Genomic DNA, 23,244 nt, shown 5'->3' on the forward strand with positions numbered 1-23,244 from the left:
AGAGGGAGAGAAACAGCAAGAAGCCATTCGGCAGAGAGAAGAAAATTCTCTCAAGTTGTCTTTGCTTTGTATTTTCAGTTTCTCTTCCTATTGTAAATGTGTGAGCTTGGGTTATTTGGGTCTTTGGGAAATTGAGTGATAAACACTGTTGTATGTTCTCATTGATTATAGTGGAATACTCCGTCGTCTCCAAACTGGATGTAGGCATTGCCGAACCAGTATAAATCTTGGTGTTCTTGTTGATGTTGTTTGTGTTCATTTTATCTCCTGCTAGTTGTGTTTATTTTCACTCGCACTTGGTTGACGCTTCCGCACAACATGAATTACTTGGCAACCTTAAAAAAATATGCCTCATCTTCTCTGTTATCCCCTATTCTTCCCCAACCTAGTTTGTTTGAGCTCAATGCTTCTGCATTGATGTTTTAGAGAGCTGGGTTTTTAACGGTGGCAAATAAAGCTTCTAACTTTCGGTCCGACTGAGGTCGCCAATAAGCCAAAATTTTAAAGTGTTGTAAACGTTACCCGCTTTACTTGGTTAAGTTTCGTCCAATTTTCTCTTCAAGGATTAGCTTTGGTTATCTCATGCTTTCATCTCTTAGTTACTTGGTTTTAGGCCTAACGATACGTTTATTGTAAAGATTTTTGCTCATCATTATGTGTGATATACCAATAACAAAAATTTGTTCTTTTTTGCTCCATTTTATAGTTAATTATTCCTTGCTATGAAGGGAGTATTTGGGTACTGCTGGCACCTTACTCTGGAGCAAAGGTGAAACTGATGTTTTCATATTATGCAAGTGAAGGGAGAGAGAATGAGCCCCAGAAAGAAAAGGATATGGTTTAGGGCTAGGCCTCTATTTTCATATATAGGTTGTAAAACGAGCAGAATGATAGCAGCTTTAGAGGGAAGTGAGATACCCTTGTTAATTCAAGAAGGCGTTTCTTGTATATATCACAGCGAATTCCATTTTTGTTGCCTTCCTTTTCCTTTTTACTCAAATTTCAAGCTCCTCTGTTAGAAATACACAAAAACATACAAGCACACAGTGTTAAATTGTAGACTTTAAATTTTTATTTAGTTTCATAATGTTAAATTGTAGAGTAGGTAATCAATATTTTCCAAAAGAGAACAAAAATGTATTAACAGTCAATTTATCTTTCTTTTCAATTTTGTAGAAGATGATTGAAATCTGTTTACAATGTACAGCTATATAGGAGATTTGTTTGAAACTGATCTTCAGTTACACAATCAGTTTTGATTGAGAAGAGGAAATCTCTCTAACACCCTCCTCAAACTTGGCGGGCCTGCACGAAGAAAACGTGCTAATTGGGTTCCTCCAACTCCTACTCCAACTCCACTTTCCTCTCCCACCTTCCTTCGGCAACCCCTGCCTCGATCTCTTCTTCCGCCTCGTCGAACCAAACACCCCGGTCAAGCGGCAGGCCAACCTTAACTATCTGAACCAGTTCCTTCCCTTGGCCTGGTCCCACAACCCCCTCACCACCCTCAAGCTCATCTGCAATCTCCACTACGATCCTCACGGCCCCCAGCAAAGACCATGCACAAAGCTTCAACTCGGCGGCATCTTGACTCCACCGAATTACCCCAAAACCCTGGTCTGCAACCTCCCGGCTATTGCCGCCGGCTTCTATAGTTTTCAAGAAGTTCTCAACATTCTGTACCGGATACTAGAAGGCAAAGACCCACCTTATTCCATTACCTTACGCACAGAAGCCATCGAGGAGACAGAAGATAAGATCGCCATGCCTAAAAAGGCTCTTGACAGGTACGACCGCGACCCCCATTATCGCTTCTTGCACGACCGCGTTTCCGATCTGTTCGCGGACTGTCTCAAGTCTGATATTGAAAACTTTAAAAGAATTGAAGCAGAAGCAGAGCCAATCTCAATCTGATGATGATGATCAAAACTACTGCTTGGAGTTAACTCGGACTCCTTGTACGATTGCACCACTCTGCTTTCTGAGAGCATTGCCAAGAAGATTTTCCCACGAATTTCATACCAAGGATTTGAGGAAAACGAGGTCGATCACGCAGACAGAGCCCGACAGCTGCTTATGAAGGAGGTTTTGTTGCCCTTGGAGGTCCCCTTAGAGGAACAGTCAGGTTATCAATATGAATGGAGGACCAATCATCGAGATCCCTGCCCATATGGCGAGTATTTGGAGGAGGTGAAAGCCGGAGGCAAGTCCAAGATTAAGGCCGGCGCTATGCTTCCGCATAAGATCATAGAATATGTTTACGATTGTGATGAGCTGCGCCACGTGGCTGAGCTTCAGTGGAAGGTTATGGTGGAGGACGTCTACTTGAAGCAATGCAACTTAGAAACTGCTTGGCCATATGCAACGTCACCGGGAACATGACGAGGGTTCCTATGGATGTGTCAGTGGCTCTGGGACTTTTGGTGTCTGAACTGAACCAGGAGCCAGCATGGAAAGGAAAGGTGATCACTTTCAATCGAAACCCTCAGTTGCTTGCAATACAAGGCGATGATCTTAGGTCCAAGTGCGCATTTGTGAGGAGGATGGACAGCCAGGAGTGGCATTGCAAGGTTGATTTCCAAAAGGTGTTTGATTTGATTCTGGAAGCAGCTGTGAATGGGAATTTGAGGCCAGAGAAAATGATCACCAAGGTGTTTGTGTTCACCATTTACTTTGACTTTGATGAGATTTCGGCCAATCAATGGGAGACTGATTACGAGGCAATACAAAGTAAGTTCAAGGAAAAAGGATACGGGAATGTAGTGCCACACTTGGTGGTTTGGAATATGAGCCAAGACAAATCGACACAGGCGGTGCCTTGTACACAACCAGGGCTGACCATGTTGAGTGGCTTCATCACCAACAATTTGGTCAAGTCCTTCTTGGACAATGATGGGGATATTTTCCCTGACCATGTCATGGAAGCAGCTCTCTCTCCCAGAAAGTATCAATCTCTGGTTGTATTGGACTGATTGACTCATAGGAATGAGGAGGAGCATCATCATCATCATCATCAGTTTTAATCTAATCGATTCCTAGCTGTGGCCCTGAAAACTATTGCGTTCCGACAGATAGCTAGCTACCAATTAGTGATTGTTACTACTTTAATTTAATGAGAAATTCTAATCATTTTAATTTAGCTCAACAAATTACTTTCCTCCTATGCTCTGTTATCCCCTCCCCTGTTTTTTGGTTATTGCATAAGTCTGCCAACTACCACACGTTCTCTTTTGCTCTCTGATCTGAACAAGCAAGAACATAAATCATAGGGTTAAATGCAAAACGCTCTCTTTTACCCACAGGACACTACCTACTGAACCATTCGAAAACAGATGAAGGTAAGGGTTGTTCTTGAGAGAGAGAGAGAGAGAGAGAGAGAGAGAGAGAGAGAGAGAGAGAGAGAGTGAGTGGGGTGGATCGGAGTTGGGGTGGTGGGTTGTTGTTTGTTTGGGGAGAAAGATAGAAGAGAGAAAGGTGGTGAATGGTGGCTGGGATTGGAGATGGTGGCTGAGATTGGAGGTGGTGGCTAGCGGCTGGTATTGGAGTTGGCGTCTTTCATTTTTTGATTTTTGTAGTTTTAGGTTTTTAGTTTAGCTCATATTTACTTAGCTTTAAATATGAGCTAAACTAAAAGAGAATTGTGTGGTGGAGGAGATGAAGGGAGAGACTTATTAGTACTAAAACAAGAGAATTGTGTGTGTAATGTTGTTGGTTAAATATTTTTCTTTTAATGCTTACGACGCCATTAAAGAACATATGATGAGAGAAAAAGAGTATTTCCATATTTCCCCTTCCTAACTTATAGCCCATATATAATCCGAGGCTTATGCTACAAGCCTAAATCCATTATATTTCGAGTTGAAGTTGGAGCCCTAACTAAGAAGCCAAGGTGCCCAACCAAACCATTACCATAGGTTATATTTTTCAATACTTTGAAGAAATTCGTAGAAAGAAACAGAGACAAAAAGAAATATGAAACCTGTGCGAGTCAATGTGATATCGGTTCTGAAAGCATGTGGAAACCATGTCGGAAATTTGTCACAACTCACAAGAATCAGCCCTTCTCCAACTTCACCTTCACCCACCCAACCACAATCCCAAGTATCCGGAACCCGAATACTGCCAAGCAGCAGCAGCAGCAACCCATGCCTCGACCTCTATTTCCACCGTCCCATGGGATCAGGCATCCACTCCAACTTGGAATTCCATGAGACTTTGACGAAGCAGCTGCTGCCGCTGGCTTGGTCCCACAATCCCCTCACCACCCTCAAGCTCATTTGCAACCTCCTAGACAGGTGGAAGGATGGTTCAAAATCCGATAACGAGGCCTTCTACGCGGCAGCGTTTTGGCTGCACCACAACCATCCTAAGACCCTTGCATGCAACCTCCTTCCTATTGCCAGCGCCTTCGGCCATATTCTCGACGTTCTCGACATTCTGTCTCGGGTTCTTCTACAAGGCAATGGCCAGCAGCAGGTTGATCAATACTCTATGACTTGGACCAGGAAGGAGAAGAACCAAAACTTTCAGTCCCAACAGTTCCGGTTAACACAAAATGCAAGGGAGAAAAATAGGACAACTTGTTCTCTTCCTCCTAGTCCTAGACAGAGTCTGCAAATCAAGGCGGAAAAAGCCAAGGAGAAAGCGAGCGCGTTGTTGAAGAGAAGGAAGACGGCTGCCGTGGCCAACAAGGCTGTTGAGAGGTACCACGGCGACTCGGATTACCGGTATTTGCACGACCGGGTTTCTGATCTTATGGCCGAGTGCTTGAAGCATGATATCCAAGAATTCAACCAGCATCAGCAGCAGCGTCGTGAGTGTTGTGAAAAATGGACAAACACTTTCACTCACTCCCCTAATGATCTTGTTGTTGATGGACTTTGTGACACACACAATGATGGATGAATCACACACACACACATTTGAGACAACAACCAAGCACAAAAGACACAAGAATTTATAGAGGTTCAGCAATTGCCTACATCCTCTTGGTGATCCCCTTGAGAAATTCACTTCATGAAAGAATAAGTTACAACTTTGGTTTTACACAGAAAACCCCCTTAGAACTCTATTCTCTTCCCAAGCTCTCTTTTCTCTCACACCCCTTGCTCAACACTTTGATGCACTTGTGAACACTCTCACAACCCTTGGTGTTTCCCTCTTTGGTGTCTAGACTCTCAAGACCCCAACTCAGCTCCTAACTTGAACTGATTGCTCTCTCTCACGTTCTCCCTTGGTGAGTTAACCTCCTTTGAACACAATAGCTCCCAGCTACTTGACCACCTTGAGATTAACCACACCTAACTTCAACTTGCTTTCATATCTTATAATGTCTTGCTTTATCTCCATTACCTACACAAACCAATGGACAAGGGATAAGGCATAATCTTTGTCCTCCACGTTCCTTCATTTAGTCTCACACTTAGACTAAAGATCAGATCATGTAAGTAATCAAATCCCACTTCAGCCACCTTCCACTAAACCAGAAAATGGAGAGTGAATCCTTCAAAGCAAGACAAACAATTGGCAATGAGTGCTCTCCCAACTATCCAGCAGGTAGTCCACCTTCTTTTATCTCAGAAGTGACCCACTAAGCCTCTGAAATCTTGTGGAAAGCGATAGCCCTCGAAAACACAGTTGAAAACACGTAAGAAAACGTCACAGCACGATTTGGGAGAGTCGAAACACTTTGAATCTGTGCTAGGGCGACCGGTCGCAAATAGCTGGCGACCGGTCGCTTGTCATTTTCGATTCAGACATTGAATCTGCTTCAAAACGACCGGTCGCCGCTGCCTCCATCACTTGCAACCTTAATGTGAGCCAAATTTCCAACAGTGAGCAAGAGCATAACCAAAATAAAAAGAAGATGAAGACGTTGGAGTTGAACATAACCGGTGTGGCTGATTACTTCCGTTTCATGTCGCCCCACATGGATCAACTGCTGTATGAAACTGTGGCGATGAAGGTTTTCACGCTAGGAGAATCAGAATTTTCGAACCCAATGTCTGTGCAGCGGCGGCTGCGGAAGGAGGTTTTGGTGCCCTTGAGACGAGCCTTGGCACCAGCCAACCAAGAAGGTGCCACTGCCAACAAGTGGGGTTATGATCAACGCCTGGTGTACGGCCGAGAGCCGGATACCCCTGTCTCTGTGGTTCACAAGTATATGGTGGCGCTGAGAACAACCATTACTGCAGCCGAGTCAAAGTCCGAGTCCGTGTCCGAGAGCATGATTGAGGCCGGTGCTGTGCTTCCACACCGGATCGTACGCTACGCCGTGGAGTATAATGGTCTTTACAAGAGCAGCTGAGCTTCAGTGGAAGAGAATGATGGAGGACGTGTACAAAAAGCAGGGGAGGCTGAACAACTGCTTGGCTGTGTGTGACGCGGGGGCGTCGGTGTCGGTGGCTCTGGGGCTGTTTGTGTCTCAACTGAGCCAAGGGCCCTGGGAAGGAAAGGTGGTGAATTACAGCAAAAACCCTCAGCTGCCATTGGTACGAGGCGAAGATCTCAAGTCCAAGTTCAGCTTTATGCACAGTTTGGAGGAGTGTGAGGACTGGGAGGTTGATCTGGGGAAGGTGTTTGATTTGATTCTTGAAGTGGCGGTGAATGAGAATGTGAAGGCAGAGCAGATGGTGAGGAAAGTGTTTGTGTTCACCTTCTTTAAACAGTTCAGTGACGGCTGCTGGAAGCCTCACGGCGGCGATTATGAGGAAATCCAGAGGAAGTTTAAGGAGAAGGGGTATGCCGTGCCGCACTTGGTGATTTGGAATCTCATCAGTGTTGGGTATGCGCCATGGCGTACTGAAGAGCCAGGGGTGACGTTGTTGGGTGGCTTCTCGGAGGCTATGCTCAAGTGCTTCTTGGACAATGACGGCCAACTTGACCCCAACCAGGTCATGGAATTAGACATCTCTGGCCAAGGCTATCAAACTTTGGCTGTCTTCGACTGACTGTAAGGTGTCTGATTGAGTTTTCTTTATAAAAATGAAAGCAGCTTGGCATTTTGATGTCGTCTCTAGTTATATGTAAACTTATTTTTGGTTATTTTGTTATCAACTACAATGCTGAATCACTTGTCAATGTTGGGAAAAAAAATCCTCTGCTCTGTTTCCCCTCTCCCCTGTTTTTTGTTTACTGCGTTAAGTCCGCCAATTTTCAAATTAGATAAGAAAATCAAGAGTTCAGAAAAACAATCTGAATAAATAAATAAAATTTGTATTTCATCAGTTATTGATTCAGGTTACAACAAATATACCCCAACCCACATGCCCAAATGGGCTTTTCTCCCCAACACAGTTAAAAATTCACACAAAACACATATTTAAAAAAAAAAAGAAGGAAAAAATAACCACACACTCTCTTTTGCTCTCTGATCTGAACAAGAACAGAAAACATATGAAGAAGCTAAGGAGGAAGAGGCTTAAACATTGGCAGAGTTGTCATGCTTGAAAGGATGTGGTGGAGGAGATGAAGGCAGAGAATTATTAGCTCCTGGTGGTGGAGTAGGCACCCCATAAACCTGAGCTGAGGCAATTGCGTCTTTTCGCCCTCTGGCTCTTCCAAAGAAGTAGCACCCAAAACCAAGCAGTATGGTGAACAAAATAAAAGGCAGAGAGATCACCACAACCATACCCATCTTTAGTTTCTTTTCTTCTCTCTTCTTACTAGCTCTCTCTAACTACTTTCACTTCTCAAAGCTTTCTTCTTTCTTTGAGTTCTGATAAGACTGACTGGGTGAGTGTATATATATATATATATATATGTATAATATGGTCTGGTGCCAATCTGGAAGTATCGGATTCTGTCCACAAGAGCAAAGCAAGTTCCACCATTTAAAGTTCTGGAAAAGGGCAGGCTTAACGTTCAAATTTCTAACGGTTACTTTTGGTGGGGCCAATAGAAACGAACAAAATGTGGGCCTGGACCGCCTCATGTGATCTGGCGGGTACACCTAGGAATATGCTTCCAAGGAAAAGAAAAGAAGACTTCGTATGTTTTTTTTCTGGAACCCACCAACCATTCTATGCCACATGTTTAGTACGCTTAAGGCTACATGATGAATCATTGACGTTTCTTGCTCCATATTTTTCTGTTGCTGAGATTTGCTTTGGTGCTGAGTTGCTTGTGGATCAATTTGAGTTCGTTGTGACATTTTATTAATCAAACAGGTTCACAGTCGCTCACATACGCTGAAATTTACTATTTAGCTATTAACGTCCCTAAATTTGCAAGACTTTTGCTTATAAGCGCTTATGTAAAGTTGTTTCTTTATTTAAAATTTACTGTGCTATCAAAAAGAAAAAGGAACATACATTTCTTTTTCTTAATTAAAAGAAAATCTATGGAACATGTATTATTATTCAATGAGGATGAAGGCAACCGGATATCTATAGAATTGTATCTTATTTTATATATGCATCACCATTGCTAAAAACTAGGGGCAGAGAAAGACCCAAAGACAAGTACAACATGTAGGAAAGTTTTAGCAGTAAAAGTTACATATTGACAGCAAGGGCAAGACAATGGCAACTTCTTAGTTCTCACCTGCCTTCTCCTATAATGCCAGTGAGCATTGATTCAGTGACATTTACCGGAGACGGCGAAAGGTCAATCCCGGTGCTAGCACCAGTTGTGCTCCCTTCAGGCTGATGGCTGAGATGAACATTGAAGTCAGTTGATGGGGTATCATTATCCATCAAAAAGCTACTTGTGGTTACATCTTTGAAATCCCAATCTGTCAAATAACTTGGCTTTGAAATAACAGTGCTTGCTTCAATATCTCCAGAGAGCATTGCCACTACGCGTGACATCGATGGCCTCATTATTGGTGATGCCTGAGTGCAGAGGAGAGCTGCTTTTATCAATCTAGTTGCTTCATTTTCATCAAACTCTGTCAATCTCGGATCCACCAGCCCCAAACTCTGGTCGTTTTCATGTAGAGTCCATGCCTGAAAACAAACATCATGGGCATGGCATGGTTAAAAAGGAAAAAAGGAAAAAAGTAAAGAAGTTTTCACAACAATGCTAAAATAAAAGTAGCTGGGCATATTGTTTTCCTACCCATTCAAGAAGATAAATCTTTTCAGGATCCAAGTTGTTGTCTGAGTTTGGCCTCCCGCTGAGGATCTCCAAAGCAACAACCCCGAAACCAAAAACATCAGCCTTTTCTGTCAGATGTCCGCGCATTGCATACTCCGGCGCCAAATAACCTCTAGAAGATCATGAAATGGTTACTAAAAATGTTGCTTGGATTACACCCTAGTCACGATGAACAATGTATAACTTAAACGAGGGCTTACATTGTCCCTGCAACCCGGGTGCTAATGTGGGTTTTTTCGTCATCATAAAGCTTTGCCAATCCAAAATCTGATATTTTTGGGGAGAGTTCTGCATCTAGCAAAATATTACTGGCTTTGACATCTCGATGTACAATCCTGGGCCTTGACTCCTCATGAAGGTAAGCAAGTCCTCTTGCTGTTCCCAACAATATATTGAAGCGGGTAGGCCAGTCAAGGTGCAAGTCATTTGTTCCTAAAACATTACATGGAGAAGAACCAATGCATGTTAACAACTAATAACAAGTAGAAGAGAAAAAGAAAAAGAAATTGGATGTAACCTTAGAGTACTTTAAACTGCGGAGTATTCTGTTTTTTTGCAAAATAGAAGGCAAAGTAGCAAAAGAATGTGCAGGTTTTTAATTTCATATGATTCGAATATTACTCTTTAGGTTTCTTTAACTTCACTCCTCAGCAGAGAAAAATCATAACAAAATGGTTGCGAAAAAACTTGGATGAACTTTTAGAGTCCTTGAAACTGCAGAGTATTCTGTTTCTATAAAACCTACCAAAAAGTGCCTGATCAAGGCTCTTGTTTTCAAGATACTCATAAACCAAAATGCGCTGGGTTCCTTCGATGCAGCATCCATACAATTTCACTAGATTGCGATGTTGGACTGCAGATATCGTAGCAATCTCGGTTACAAATTGACTCTTCCCTTGGCGAGATGCTACTGAAAGTTGCTTCACAGCCACTACCCTCCCATCAGATAGTGTACCCTATAAACAGAAATACAATTCAGTGACATGATAGGGAAGTAAAAAGAATCTATTTTGCTTCTCTCTCAATTTCTTTTTGTGAGAAGTCAAAGTCATTACTTTAAAGTAGCAGATATTGATGTAAAATAGATTTCACCTTATAAACAGGTCCATATCCTCCCTCTCCTAGCTTATTTGAAGGATTAAAATCTTCTGTTGCAGCTCTCAACTCAGCATAACTGAAAGTATTTGGTCGGGGGCCTAATCCTAGAAGATCTGCATATTCAAAAGAAAGTATGACATACGTTTAAATTTCGAAACAATACATGCTACTATAAAATTTCTGTTAATGTCACAACAAATAGGAAGTAATTTCTTTCAAAGGCTTCATGCTTATCAACACTAGAAAGAACCTAAAATCGCATGCAGAATTAACCACTAATAATATGCTCTTTTACCTTCATCATCATCTTTTTCTGATTTTTTTCTCCTCATATATAGAACTGCAAATAATAATAGCAAGCTCACAGCCCCAACAGGGACTGCAATACCAACTATCAACCCAGTCCTGCTCTTCTTTCCTGGAGTAGTTGGTGGAAGCCCAGAAACAGTTGGTGTAAAATCTGAGCAATGAAATAGAATAATTGATAATTGTTCAGTGTCAATCAATTAGCAGCAGAAAGATACATTTAAACCATTCATAGGAAATCTTCATAACGTAACATTATATTATATACCTGAAGCAGCATGGACAGCTGATATTAGCGGGCCGTAATCACCTTGTTCAGGTATGCAACATGTTCCCTTACCAGCCCAGAACAGATGAATATCTAGGTAATTCTCTGACACATTAACCTTGAAGGGTCTCGCAACTGCTCTGTTAACCCCACCTGCTTCCTTCGATATGTCGAAGTCCTTCCATCTGAGGTTCCCCTAGGAAGCAAATGAAGAGATAGTTAAATAATTCTGTCCAATGAGGTTGCCCTTACTTCAAATAGTTCATTAGCAGCCTTACTTGAATATAGATATCAAATACACGCCTTCCTAAACTTTGCCAAGTTTGTGTAGCACGGCTAGTATAAACCGTTTCTGCAAATTGCAACGTTATGGTATAAGGTCCATTCTGAAGACCTAGGCCATAGTATCTCAGTGAACCTGGGGACAGTCTTGAAGTCTGGAAAAGCTCTGGGGTCACATCTGTACCGGTGACTTGCGTAAGGGTGGTTTCCACAAATGATGGATTCTTTCTGTCAGAAAACAAACCCACATTGCTAACAGCCCATTTCTGTGTACTGGTTACATTAAATGTTGCTGGGCCAAGAGCTGAGTCTTCAGCTTCATACAATATGCCATCACTTCCTCTCATTTCTGGTCCTCCGCACTTGATTGAGAAGTTTGCATCTTTAAAATTGAATATAGTAGCACAAGCTATGATTAGTGATAAAAACTTCAAACTCAAGACAAGACTCATACTGACGTTTTTGAATCACATATTTATAACCAGATATGCTTACTAGATGTCTCAAAACACCCTTGCAATATGTATACATAGTTAGAGAAGCAATGCCTATTCCTGTAACATGATAATGCATTAATAAATGGCTAGTGAAACAAAAGAAGATTACATCGAGGGGCATTTCGATTGCATGGAAAATTCCTCTGGAGGCAATCCAATCCAGGAAGACTGCAAACACAGAGAACAATTATAATTTATCAATATGGAAAAATGTAGTGGAAGAATCCATTAAACTGAAGAAGTGTGATAGCTAGTAGTAATAGTATTGCCTGTCTAACTAAGGGTAAGAGAAACTTCAACTCACGTTATGTTTGAACTGCCAAATGTGAAGTTGTTGACCACTAAGTTCCTGCAGAAAATCATTAATCAATTGTTTATTAAATAAAGATTTCATGTTCAATATCTAAACATAGTAGTACTTCAAATCCATCACTTCAAACTGTCACACACATTATTTGTAAACACACATACTAACCTTGAGGACCACGAATGACACAAAAAAACATTAAGGATGCAATTTGATAGTTTCGTATACCTTAGGGACGTTTTGTGATATTAAGCCTTTATTGAATTTCATTCATGTGGGTATTATATATGCACAATATTCGAGGAAAGATGCACTGTAAGAACAAATCCTGGTGATATGTTTTGCCAATATAACCGATTCTGGTGATTTAAACTGTAAACATGAAGGTGAAAGATTAAAAAGGAGACATACAGTTGCGATATTGTGGTTACCCATTGGGGAAAGCTTCCTGACAAATAGTTGTAAGACAAATCACTGCACATAACAAAACAGAATGAGAGGGCACAAAATGCATGAAAGTTCAAAATAATTTGAATAAGAAAAATGATTAGAATGTTTTCATCAATGGATGAGGCAATGATTGAGATTTTATCTCACGCACACAGACGCACACAGAGTACTTGTTTCATTGAGAGTACATTCTATATAACATACTTCTATGACATGAGGACTTACATAGTCTGAAGTCGATTGCTCTTTTGGCTTGGAAGAGGTCCAGACAGGCTATTGTTTCCAAGAAACCTGGCAATTTCAATTATATTATAAGGCACCCAGAAAAAGAATGAAAAGAAGAAGAAAGAAACAAGAAAAAGGTCAGATGAATGACTAAGTCTCTGAGCAGGAAATCCAATGGCTTGAGTACAGAAAAATGTAATAAAGAAGGCAGGGCTTATTACAAGTATGTAAGAGAACTCATGTTGAACAAAGAACTTGGGAGTTGGCCTGTTAAATTGTTGAAACCCAGATTCCTGCAACATGAATGATAAGGTTAGAAAGCAATTAGAATGAAAGAAAATTAATTGGGATTTTTGGGATTTGAACTTGTATATCTGCTGGAACGTACAGTATCTGTAAACCTTGATATTCTCCAATATCAGAAGGAATGCTACCATTGATTAATGCATTCCGTAGAACTCTGTTCCACCACCAAAAAATTTAGTGCACAAGTAAATGAGTAAGATTGCAAATTTTAAAAGGAAAAATAAGTTAAATCACGATATTTGAAGGGATGAGAATGTTAACTTACAAATCAGTCAAGTTCTTCAAATTTCTTATAAAACCAAGAGAGGAGCTCACATTAGATATATCACTGATTCGCCTGCATTATCATACACAAACATAAGTGATGCTAGTAGAGAGAGAGAGAGAGAGAGAGAGAGAGAGAGAGTAAAACATATGAAGCATTTGCCCTTACAGAGTGTTCAATGAAGTCAGTTGAGAAAAACTGGTTGGTATTGGGCCTTCAAAAGAGTTCCCTTGAAATCTCCTACAAAAACATTTGAGATGCTTGTGAATAAAAGACCCATCTCTCAGCCATGCAGGTCTGCTTTCATAAACTGCAGAAGGTTAAAAGTTTTCCATACTTACAAAACAGTTAGTTTTGTCCAACTCCCAATGAAAGCAGGTATCTTTCCTGAGAAAGCAATGTCTGATGCCCAGCTAAAATTCAAAAAGTTGACTCATAGTAAGCTCATCCCAGAATAGCAATCTCAAAGTGATGAATAAACAAAATAAACTTAAAACACCACTTAAGGGCCATTCTTACAGGATTTGCATGTTGATGAGCTTAGCAAATGTTGAAGGAATTTCACCACTAAGTCCACAGCTGTCCATATACCTGTGAAAATCATGAACTCATTAGTACCAATTTCATATGATAAATGCACTCCTTGCTCATCGATAATGAATTAACAAATAAACCGGTAAAAACACATTGCAACATGCGATTCAAATTCGATGAGTTAAATGAAGCACTCACCATTGCTCGAGCTTGACTAAGTTACCAAGTTCTGGAGGGAGTGTTCCAGAGAAATTATTTGATCCAAAGGACCTGCAACAAGTCATGTTGAAGAGGTATAGAATTAAATGATAGGGGGTTCTATATCGAACATGTCTCAATAGAGCATTTCTCATTTGTCTAAAACACAAAATTTAATTGTGCTTTCTTATGTTTCATTGCTTACAGCGTAGTTAGCTCCGTAAGGTTTCCAAGCTCCTTGGGGATGGGCCCAGAGAATGAATTGATGGCAATTGACCTGAATGGAAATATCAATTAAAGAAATTAGCACGTGTTTATAATTCAGGATAAAAACAGAAAAAATTTATGTACTATGTGCTGCTTTTACCATATGGTATAACTCACTTGGGTGGTTTATATTTCATGTCCTTAAAGAAGAAATAAACCAACAAAATTGATTGATTTGTAAGAAATACAGTTCCAACTTATATATCAGGACCAAAAACAAAAGGAAAGCCAATCACCAAGCAGCTAGCCTTACCTCAAAGTGAAATCTAGTTTTCAAAATCACCCTTATTATTGAAAACAACTTGAAAGTGATTTTAGTTTTCAGTTTTCGTTTTCATTTGTTTTGCACTCCTATTTCATTCATTAATTTTACATCACGACACATGGAATTCATTCCAGTTATCAAAATTTGGTATTTGGGACCTCCTGACTTGGACCCGGTTGCTTGATTCTTGCATTTGGCCATGGACCCAATCCAAGCCTCCAGAACTCCATCTCCAAAATTCATCATAATTCCAAAAAAAATCACCAAAAAATACAACGAACTCTTCGTAACATGCACTTTCATTCTATGATCATAAATTCACAATTTGACCCCAAAAACTTCCATTTCCAAGTTTCACATAAAAATGAAAACTGAAAATTTAATTCAGTTACCAAACATCTTGTGTTCAGTTTTCACTTTTCACTTTTTGTGAAAATTGAAATTAATTACCAAACAAGTTTTCAGTTTTCAGTTTTTGAAAAATGAAAAATGAAAAATGAAAACTTAAAATTGAAAATTGAAAACTAAAAACCGAAAACTAAAATGGTTATCAAACGGGTTCTAAGTCAATTATAGAAATTGTACATGGGAATGAGTCTCATCAAAGTATTAGACAGATAAAAATTTGTATTACAACTTAAACAAATGTTCTCTCACTACTTACAATGACGTCAATGCGGACATATTGCCGATGAATGCTGGTAGGGGACCGGTGAAATAGTTCTGATCAATTTTCCTACAAGAATTAAAACAAAGTGCAATGACCAACGATTAATCTCTGAGTATAAAAAATATTCGTGCCAATTTTGAACAGTAAGACTAAGAAACATGTGTCTTTCTCTTTTATATGCAAATGTTAATTTTGGTAAACCCAACAACAGAGAATGAGGTTGGAAAAACTTCATACAAAATGGTCAGATATCTTAAAGCCACAAATTCTTCTGGAAACACCCCTTGTTTGTTCAGAGCATAAACTCTCCTGGAAAGAAAAAAGATTGAGCAGTTAGGCACTTAATATTGCAATTGATAAATCAGGCATGATCTGCTTAGTTTTCTAACACATAATTAATGGAGTTGCTACAGTCAACAACACAAGACTAAAGAGTATGGAGAGAGAGAGAGGGTAACATACAGTTGGGTGATGTGGCAGGTAGTATTATTTTCATAAGTACAATCACAAATGATGGCTGGATTATTAGCTGGATCCTCAAAGTCGGTTCCATTAATGGCAGATCCACTGCATGGCTCTCCACTGATATTCCACAGCCCCGGCACGGCTTGCGTGTCCCATTGCTCGAATATTGAGTTCAACGCCCTCACTGCACTCTCAATTCAATCGTTGTGTACACATCACATAACGTACTTACGTTACTAGACTGTCCAGAAATCGCAAAAAGGAAGAAAAAAACAACAAATATATGCTCTGTATTTAAAAGATGCTTAGAAATATGTACAACTTTGGAAAGCATGGCTAGTTTACCTTCAGATGGATCGGTCGTACTATTTTGTGCCATGGACACCTGAAACCAGAAGCATAAGCTGCAAAAGAAGGTAACAGACACTGAAAGAGGCCACGGTTGCTTCAACATCATCCTCATATTGATCATGTTATTGTACACGAGCGCTGGCTCCTCGATGGCACAGAATTTGAATTGCCAATGGTTCCTAAAGTACTTGTTCTAACACAAAGAGTAGAGAACAATCCATTTTCAACAATCAGAAGCATTGCCAATGGTTCCACGGTTGACAAATGTTTTTGGGGTAGACCCCATTAACATTGATGTTAAGGATGTTGATGTATCTATGCTCACTATGCGGAATATTTCCAGTTAGATTTTAGTCACACATTGACAACCTGAGCATTAAGACTACGTTGACTTCAGAGGTTTTGCATATATTATTATTATTTTACTTTCCAAGTTGCATGATCAGATGGCCAAATGCTTTGACAAGTGACATCCACATTGAATATTGTTATTATTATATTGAGCAGTTTAATTTAGAGTTTGAAATATTTATCTACAATTCTAGATACTCATCCCATGGCTTTTCCAATTTAAATACTTTTTCTTGTTCACAATATCAAAGGGATGGAGTGGACTAACAATAAAGCTATAGAAATTTAACTAAACTTCTTATAATATTCTAAGAACTTTTTTCATTTTTTATACAAGCGATGTTAAGAGAAGGGAGAATTGAACCTAAAAACTATTGTGGAATTTTCAAAAATTGTGGCTAACAACCACTCTGGTTGATGAAGGCCTATGTGCAAGTTGAATCAGTCAAAGGTGATGAATGGCTGAGCATTTTGATGATGTGCAAACTGCACTGAGCTATACTGACGTCATATTGGAATGGATATAAATAAGTTGACGTCATTATTTTCATGGACAAAAAATCATATCAAGATAAACACAAGTTGGGTACATAATGGCAAGTGACATTTTGTATATAGGACACGTGGATTGCACATGCAATGTGATCAAGTTGAGGCTTATGGTTTCCAGGTAATTTAAGACATAATAAAAAGGAATAATTTGTAAAGAAATAATTTAAGACATAATAAAAAGAAATAATTTGTAACATTGCATTTGAATGCATCTTTGAATTACAATAAAAAGGATTAAAAACAACATTAATTCATTAACATTTTCAAAGAAGAAAACTAGCAGTTTATCATTCAAGCAAACTTCAAGAGAGAGAGAGAGAGAGAGAGAGAGAGAGAGAGAGAGGTAGGTACCTTAGAAGGGGTTTGCAGTAGATTTCTGAGGTGATGAGATATTGAAGCAGGGAGACAGCAGCTGAAGCAAGAAGCAGCAAATTGGTATGAGGAGATGGCGGCTAGCTTCCCCCACTGATTCTGAAACTCATCATCTCTCGCTTCTCTCTCTCTCTCTCTCTCTCCTAACAATTTGAGAGTGAAAGAGATGATTCTCCCACTCACTTAATGGTACGAGATAGACAGAGACAGAGAGAGACAGAGAGGATAGAGTCCATGTCAATCTGTCAAATTCTTCAAACCATCAATGTTTGTTTATTCAACAACTAGCCTCACAGCTTTTTCCTTTTTTTTTTCTTAAACAAAAAATATATATTATTATTATTATTAAAGGAATTGAACCTAACCACTGGGCCACTAGACCACTAGACCACTAGTGGGCTAATTGTAGATAGTTAATGAGCAATATGATTGGCATTAGGGGTGGGCATCAATCCGGCCGAACCGATGAAACCGGCCGAACTAAACCGTAATTACCAGTTTGGTTTTCAAACCGTTTGACTTTTTTTTAGTCAAAACCAAACCAAACCGGACCGTATATGGTTTGATTTGGTTTGGTTTTGAGCTTTTGTAAACCGGCTTAAACCAAACCGGACCATTTATGTGTATATTTATTTATTTTATTTTATTTTATATGTGTAATACTCTAATTAGTTAATAACTATATATGAATATTTGAATTGAGCTATATTAGTTAGTGAAATATGAAGTTTTATGACCTTTTGAGCTTTAGAACGGTTTCGTACTCTAGAAGATGATTTATGTAAGAAGTAAGTTGTGAATTTGTTGATTATAATTGGGCTAATAATGTTGAAAAAATGCAAAAAGAAAGAGAATTGGGCTTAGGCCCAAACCGGCCGAACCAAACCGAACCAAACCGTCTTAAATTGGTTTGGATTGGTTCGGTTTTCCTTATAACTTTTATTCAAACCGAACCAAACCAAACCGTCATATTTTAATTGGTTCGGCTGTGGTTTTGACCTAAAACCGATCCAATCCGGACCGTGCCCACCCCTAATTGGCATAGTTGTTCTATATCAATCTCCACTTTGTTACAATTTGCAATTTTGTGAAGAAATCGAATTGAGAATGAATTCGAATGTGAAAGAGTTTAGAGTTTAGGGAAATCAGAACCAAATATTCCTCTGGTAAAAGTGTTTACTAAGTATTTTCTTTAACACGCTCCTTTGTTCAAGGAGTTTGGTAGTGGAATTGAAATCACCAAAACAATGTCAAGTAACCTCAAAGACTTGGAAATTCACATTTTTCTTGTGATGATGTTTTTTTTCTCTATGATGTTGATTCAATAATTCCGTGTTGGTGTGCACCTGAGTTAGGCCTATAAACTAATGTAGTGTGCTTATCTCTTTAAACTTGATTCCTCTCATTGTACATTAGAATAATTTAGAATATTATTTGTTTAAACCATCATAGTCCATAATGTAATGATTGATTTTCAAGTTTATAAAAAATAAAATAAAATAAGATAAAATAAAATAAAAAAAGAGATGGATTCAATTGCCATATAAACCATAGGAATAGGATTGCTTTTGCTATATGGAAACTACAAGGATTAAAACGAAATTTAGTCAAAATTATAAGTACCAAAAATATACTTTTGAAAGAAATCTTCTTTTTACCCAACAAAATTGAAAGAAACCCATCTTTTATTATCTTCTCGCATTTCTAAGGCAACACTGAGTCAGAGAAGGACATAGCTCACTGCCCTGAGGTTCTGATCTCTCTCTTAGCTATTTGTTAATCATTTCTAAGGCAACACTGAGTCAGAGAAGGATAGGGTCAGCTGCAATCCTCACCGTCGGAACTCCCACTGGAGTTTCAGTGGAGATCAACGTTTCATACTTGGATTCTGCTTACCCTGGTGAGGAAGTTGAGGTTGAGGCCAAGTCTTTACGAGTTGGGAAGGTTGTTGGTGTTGTCAGTGTTGAGTTAAGGAAGAAGAAGACAGGCAAAATTATAGCTCAGGGCCGTCATACCGAGTATCTTGCTCTCGCTGGCAAACTCTGAACAGCTTGGAAGGTGAAACCAAGACCCAAGACACAATTCAGTTTGTGTTCTATGTAAAGATTTTTCAACATTGAATTATATAAATTCACAGTTTGAGATGCAAATCAATGATCAATTGAAATTTTCCTCAAACTTATTGGTGTTGTCAGTGTTGAATTTAGGAAGAAGAAAACAGGGGAAACATTGTTGTCAAACTGGTGCTTCTCCCTACACTCAATAAACTGTAAACAACTTCGAACCAACAATTCAGTGTTCCAATTTACAAATTTTGTTCATGGTTATAGTTCAAAGAGTTTTACATGCAAACAATGCTCAATAGCATCTCTCCTCAGACCGATTCCAATTCGAAAAAGTTGTTAAAAACCAGAAGATTCGGTTGCTTAACCTGATACAGCTGGTTCATGAAAAAATAATATAAATCAAGAAAGAAAAAAAAAGTTGATTATTTAAGTCAATTCTTCAAAATCGCATTCCACATCATAATTGCATTCATCATCGTAATTGTATCCATTATATTTGTCATTTGCAACATATGAATCGTCATCTTGGCCTGTCTGGCTTCAGCCTCTTCACCATAACCATTACTTTATGCTCAAACTCATCATCACGACTGTTCTTCTCATTTAACAGTTGCATAACACAAAGACTGCCACAATTAGACTTTGTGCCTTCCTCAAATGAAGGTGCATAACCCTAATTTTACACATGAAGAAAAAGATCAGATGAATCAAATTCGGTATCTATTAAAGTTCAGGCAATTACTCGCAGAGAGATACCTCCATTTTCTAAAACCTACCAGGAGTTTTAACTAGGAACTACATTGCAAAATCATTATAAAATGACAACCAAAAAAAAAAAAAAAAAAAAACCTTTGAACCATATAACTGCCCCATTAACTGCCCAATTAGTTAACTGATCATTCTAGTAAACCACCAGACTGATTTTCAGATATCACAGTTTCATGTCTTAATCCATGCTCAATAATAATACACCATCTTCCAAAGATTATTCTTTTATGTATTAAGTTCTATCTTGGAGTCGTTTGTGTGACTTCGATATACCTTTATTCCATTCAACAGGAATTTGGTGTCTGCACACTAACTAGACATTAAGAAAACAAAAAAAAAATATTGAACAAGTAACATCATTTGAAAATTGAAATTAAACGTCCCATTAGATTTTATTGGCTTTTAGTCGCTTGTAGTCTGTGCATCAGTGAACAAGACCTTGGATGTTGACAGAACATAATATGGGATTTGCAAAGCATGAATAAAGCAAAATTGATTCTAAAATAAGACATATAAAAGATGCTTACAAGCTCTTCATTTAATTTATCCAAAGCTTCATAGTTGATTTTTGAACTCAGCCTCTGCAAGAACAAAATGTCACATTAGTATTGTTAAATAAATTATACGTAGGACAATCAACATTGCAGGAAAATTTAAGCACCAAAAATCCCATAAACCAGTTTATTATTAACTTACATTCTAAGAATCCATCACAGTAGAAACTTTGACAGCCTTTTCTGGCTTTTTAGCAGGAGCAGCTTTCTAGGCCATTCTGGCTCGTTTTCTACTCTTTCCCTGCCAATTTTATAGTTGCATATAGAGATCAATACATAAGACTCAATGCTGGCAGTAAAACATACACAAATAGTCGAAAGATCAAAAAATAAGTCAAATGCAAATAAGATTGAAGTGAAAACTTTCAACATAGTTATGCAGTGTGTGACTCAAATAACAGCTCAGAACTAGGCAAGAACTCTAAGCTGGATGAGACTTCCGAGCCTATGCTTCAGATCACAATGCACATATGACATGCAGCAAACATAAACTCAAATACCAGAAACGAGGTCAGTTTTAGAAGTGAAGAATTCCTGCACAATCAAAGAGCTAAGGAGAATGAAGAGGCAAATAATGCAGGGGCTGATCGATAATCATGATTAACTACATAACCTCAATGATTTTCAATCTAAAGACTCAAAAGCCAAAAATATAAACAACAAATAAAAAGAAACCATGGAACAAACAGAAACTAAGAAAGCCCCTAGCATTGCACCGAATCCTTGTGAACACATATATGATAAAATTTATGGATTTCCAAAGGCATTACCTTATCATAGTCCTTGTTCATTCCTTCCCAAATCATTATTTTGAACAGCGCCGCCTGCCTGCTGTTAAGGTACCCAACAACCTACAAACCACAAGCATCATGCCTTCCATGTCAAAATTCCAAAAATAAAAAATTGAAGCAACAATCATATACAAATCCAAATCAAAAGACAGCAGTTTACAGATAAGTCTAGACCAAGCACTATATACCAAGTGGCTATGATGGAAGTGATCTTGAAGAATGCTGATGGATCATGGGCAGGGGGTAGCTTTCAGTTTCAGGATCACTGCTATTGTCTTTCATTAATTTTTACCCTTTATTTTCAAACATAGAAAATGTGGTTGATTGTCATGAACCAAGAACAAAACTTTTCACAATAACCATGAAAGGATATTCCAAGAGCATTGTTATGTAGATTAAATTCAGATCATCATTGAGGAATATGAGCATCCATCAATCAGTGGCGGATCCACATAGGGGCAAGGGGGGTCAATTGACCCCTGCAAGCCCAAAATCTGCCATAGGAACCCAAGAACTTGACCCCTGCAAATGCCCAGAAAGTGTTTGATGAAATGCCCCAAAGAGGGAGCAGCCATAGCCAAGAGGAAGCAAGCTTGCTTGCTGCCCAGTGCGCGCGAGGAGCCCAGCGAGTAGAAGATGTTCAACGTGTGGGAAAGAGAGGCTTTTAGGTGTTGTATCAAACTCCGGTTTGCTTCTTTCTCTGCTGGTTTGTGGAAGAGAAGTCCCTTTTGGCATTTCCATTATACTCAAACTGGCTCATGGCTTTTTTTTTTGGGGTCTGAAAAACTGGCTCATGGCTCAACGCATAAAATCAAAATCAGATGCGCACGGGTTTCTCTTAAGTAGGATGGGTTTTTTTATTTATTAATAGGCCATGATAAGCATGGGTGTTTTTTTATAACATAATAATAATATAATAAAAGTTCCAAAGCATAATTAATTTCTTCTGAATGCCTTGGTAAGTAATGAAGTTTTTTTTCATTAAGCAAGCAACCGCACATTATTAAAATATAATAATTAAAATATTACCTCATTAAAAAACAAGTTAACATATTAAATAGAAAGAAAAAGCTTATATCTAAAAGAATTTTTTTTTCACCATATATAAAGCTTTTGATCGAATATATGGAGCAGAACAAATGGGTGTGTAACTCGACATGGAAAGTCAGAAAACAAGGAGTTCAAGAGAGAAGTGTGTGATATTTGGATGCTCAAGTGATGAGCCCCAAGAAGCGATGCGTGAAAACCTAATAGAGGATATCGAGAGAGGACCAAACTAAAGTCTCATCTCATGCTGTGAAAAACTGAAGCTTTGATTTCTTTGCTTTAGAAGTGAATGGTGTGGTTGAATATTGTTGTTGTTGTTGTTTTTATTTTTATTTTTTAATGTGGACAATTGAAATGTGGTTTTTTCTATCAATTAAGAATTATAATATTATCGTTTCATTTTTTTTTTGGTTCTATTTTCTATAGATTTTTTTTACCTTTTATATGTTGACCCCTGCAAGGAAAATTCCTGGATCCGGCACTGTCCATCAACTTGAGAAAAATGGGCAACCACGATTCAAACTCAAGAAAAGCAAGAGCAATATATATATATAATTATTTGCCTACCTCTGCGTCGTCAATATCTGCAACCACGATTCAAACTCCAGAAGCAGCTGAGAAAGCATAGATTGCAAAAGAAGCCAAAGGACGCTGAAAGAGGCCATTGTTGTTTCAGATTTTCAGTCAATCGCAGTGTTCGAAAAATGGGCCTACGAGGGCGGCTAGGTGGCTAGGCGGTCTCTTGGCGGGCTCGAGGCGGCTAGGCTGTCTCTAGGAAGGAGCGAGGGGGCTAGGCGGTCGCTAGGCGGGCGCGAGGCAGCTAGGCGGTAGCTAGGTGGGCGCTAGGCTGCTAGGCGGTAGCTAAGCGGCCGCCTAGGCGGGTTGGGTCA

General features: G+C 39.0%; 4 protein-coding genes and 2 pseudogenes across 7 annotated transcripts; 3 read left to right on the plus strand and 3 right to left on the minus strand.

Annotated features, from left to right (window-relative positions):
* Positions 1 to 1,393: 1,393 nt before the first annotated feature.
* On the plus strand, positions 1,394 to 3,080 carry LOC110747606 (uncharacterized; annotated as a pseudogene).
* An 892-nt stretch (positions 3,081 to 3,972) lies between these two features.
* On the plus strand, positions 3,973 to 6,307 carry LOC110761473 (uncharacterized). Its single transcript, XM_088252433.1, has 2 exons — positions 3,973 to 4,817; positions 5,836 to 6,307. Exons 1-2 carry the CDS (start codon positions 3,973 to 3,975, stop codon positions 6,305 to 6,307), a joined length of 1,317 nt encoding a protein of 438 aa, XP_088108559.1.
* An 888-nt stretch (positions 6,308 to 7,195) lies between these two features.
* LOC148295232 (uncharacterized) lies at positions 7,196 to 7,790 on the minus strand. The gene has a single exon (XM_088251619.1). The coding sequence runs from the start codon at positions 7,634 to 7,636 to the stop codon at positions 7,421 to 7,423; it is 216 nt and encodes a 71-aa protein (XP_088107745.1). The 5' UTR covers positions 7,637 to 7,790; the 3' UTR covers positions 7,196 to 7,420.
* Positions 7,791 to 8,299: 509 nt separating this feature from the next.
* LOC110761472 (putative LRR receptor-like serine/threonine-protein kinase At1g56130) lies at positions 8,300 to 17,387 on the minus strand. Of its 4 annotated transcripts, none has more exons than XM_088251413.1 (25): positions 17,108 to 17,387; positions 15,848 to 15,887; positions 15,500 to 15,686; positions 15,275 to 15,346; positions 15,032 to 15,103; positions 14,041 to 14,112; positions 13,836 to 13,907; positions 13,623 to 13,694; positions 13,445 to 13,516; positions 13,272 to 13,343; positions 13,104 to 13,175; positions 12,921 to 12,992; positions 12,754 to 12,825; positions 12,533 to 12,598; positions 12,269 to 12,331; positions 11,855 to 11,899; positions 11,660 to 11,718; positions 11,050 to 11,435; positions 10,772 to 10,967; positions 10,493 to 10,657; positions 10,192 to 10,310; positions 9,845 to 10,055; positions 9,300 to 9,531; positions 9,061 to 9,211; positions 8,300 to 8,948 (listed from the first exon to the last, which is right to left on the minus strand). In XM_088251413.1, exons 2-25 carry the CDS (start codon positions 15,879 to 15,881, stop codon positions 8,541 to 8,543), a joined length of 3,042 nt encoding a protein of 1,013 aa, XP_088107539.1. In that variant the 5' UTR covers positions 15,882 to 15,887; positions 17,108 to 17,387; the 3' UTR covers positions 8,300 to 8,540. The 4 variants fall into 4 exon arrangements, with proteins under 4 accessions (XP_088107539.1, XP_088107537.1, XP_088107538.1 ...); XM_088251411.1 differs by having other exon boundaries at positions 15,848 to 15,991; XM_088251412.1 differs by having other exon boundaries at positions 15,848 to 15,998.
* LOC110761471 (uncharacterized) lies at positions 16,099 to 19,180 on the plus strand. The gene is made up of 2 exons (XM_021963949.2): positions 16,099 to 16,164; positions 18,920 to 19,180. The coding sequence occupies exons 1-2, from the start codon at positions 16,099 to 16,101 to the stop codon at positions 19,172 to 19,174; spliced, it is 321 nt and encodes a 106-aa protein (XP_021819641.2). The 3' UTR covers positions 19,175 to 19,180.
* Positions 19,181 to 19,620: 440 nt separating this feature from the next.
* Positions 19,621 to 22,951, minus strand: LOC148295233 (uncharacterized; annotated as a pseudogene).
* Between the last annotated feature and the right edge of the window lie 293 nt (positions 22,952 to 23,244).

This window comes from Prunus avium, chromosome 4, assembly GCF_965620075.1.
Source record: "Prunus avium chromosome 4, drPruAviu1.hap1.1, whole genome shotgun sequence".
In the NCBI taxonomy this organism is placed as follows: domain Eukaryota; kingdom Viridiplantae; phylum Streptophyta; class Magnoliopsida; order Rosales; family Rosaceae; genus Prunus; species Prunus avium.

Bases quoted from the DNA above. Each gene is read 5' to 3' on its own strand.
- LOC110761473 (XM_088252433.1), top strand. From the start codon at position 3,973: ATGAAACCTGTGCGAGTCAATGTGATATCGGTTCTGAAAGCATGTGGA. The intron at 4,818-5,835 runs GTGTTGTGAAAA...AATTTCCAACAG, and splicing joins CATCAGCAGCAGCGTCGTGA to TGAGCAAGAGCATAACCAAA.
- LOC148295232 (XM_088251619.1), bottom strand. From the start codon at position 7,636: ATGGGTATGGTTGTGGTGATCTCTCTGCCTTTTATTTTGTTCACCATA.
- LOC110761472 (XM_088251411.1), bottom strand. From the start codon at position 15,974: ATGATCAATATGAGGATGATGTTGAAGCAACCGTGGCCTCTTTCAGTG. The intron at 11,436-11,659 runs GTAATCTTCTTT...TCAATTTTAAAG, and splicing joins CAATCGAAATGCCCCTCGAT to ATGCAAACTTCTCAATCAAG. The intron at 9,212-9,299 runs GTAAGCCCTCGT...ATGATCTTCTAG, and splicing joins ACCCGGGTTGCAGGGACAAT to AGGTTATTTGGCGCCGGAGT.
- LOC110761471 (XM_021963949.2), top strand. From the start codon at position 16,099: ATGGTTCCACGGTTGACAAATGTTTTTGGGGTAGACCCCATTAACATT. The intron at 16,165-18,919 runs GTATCTATGCTC...ATCATTTCTAAG, and splicing joins TTGATGTTAAGGATGTTGAT to GCAACACTGAGTCAGAGAAG.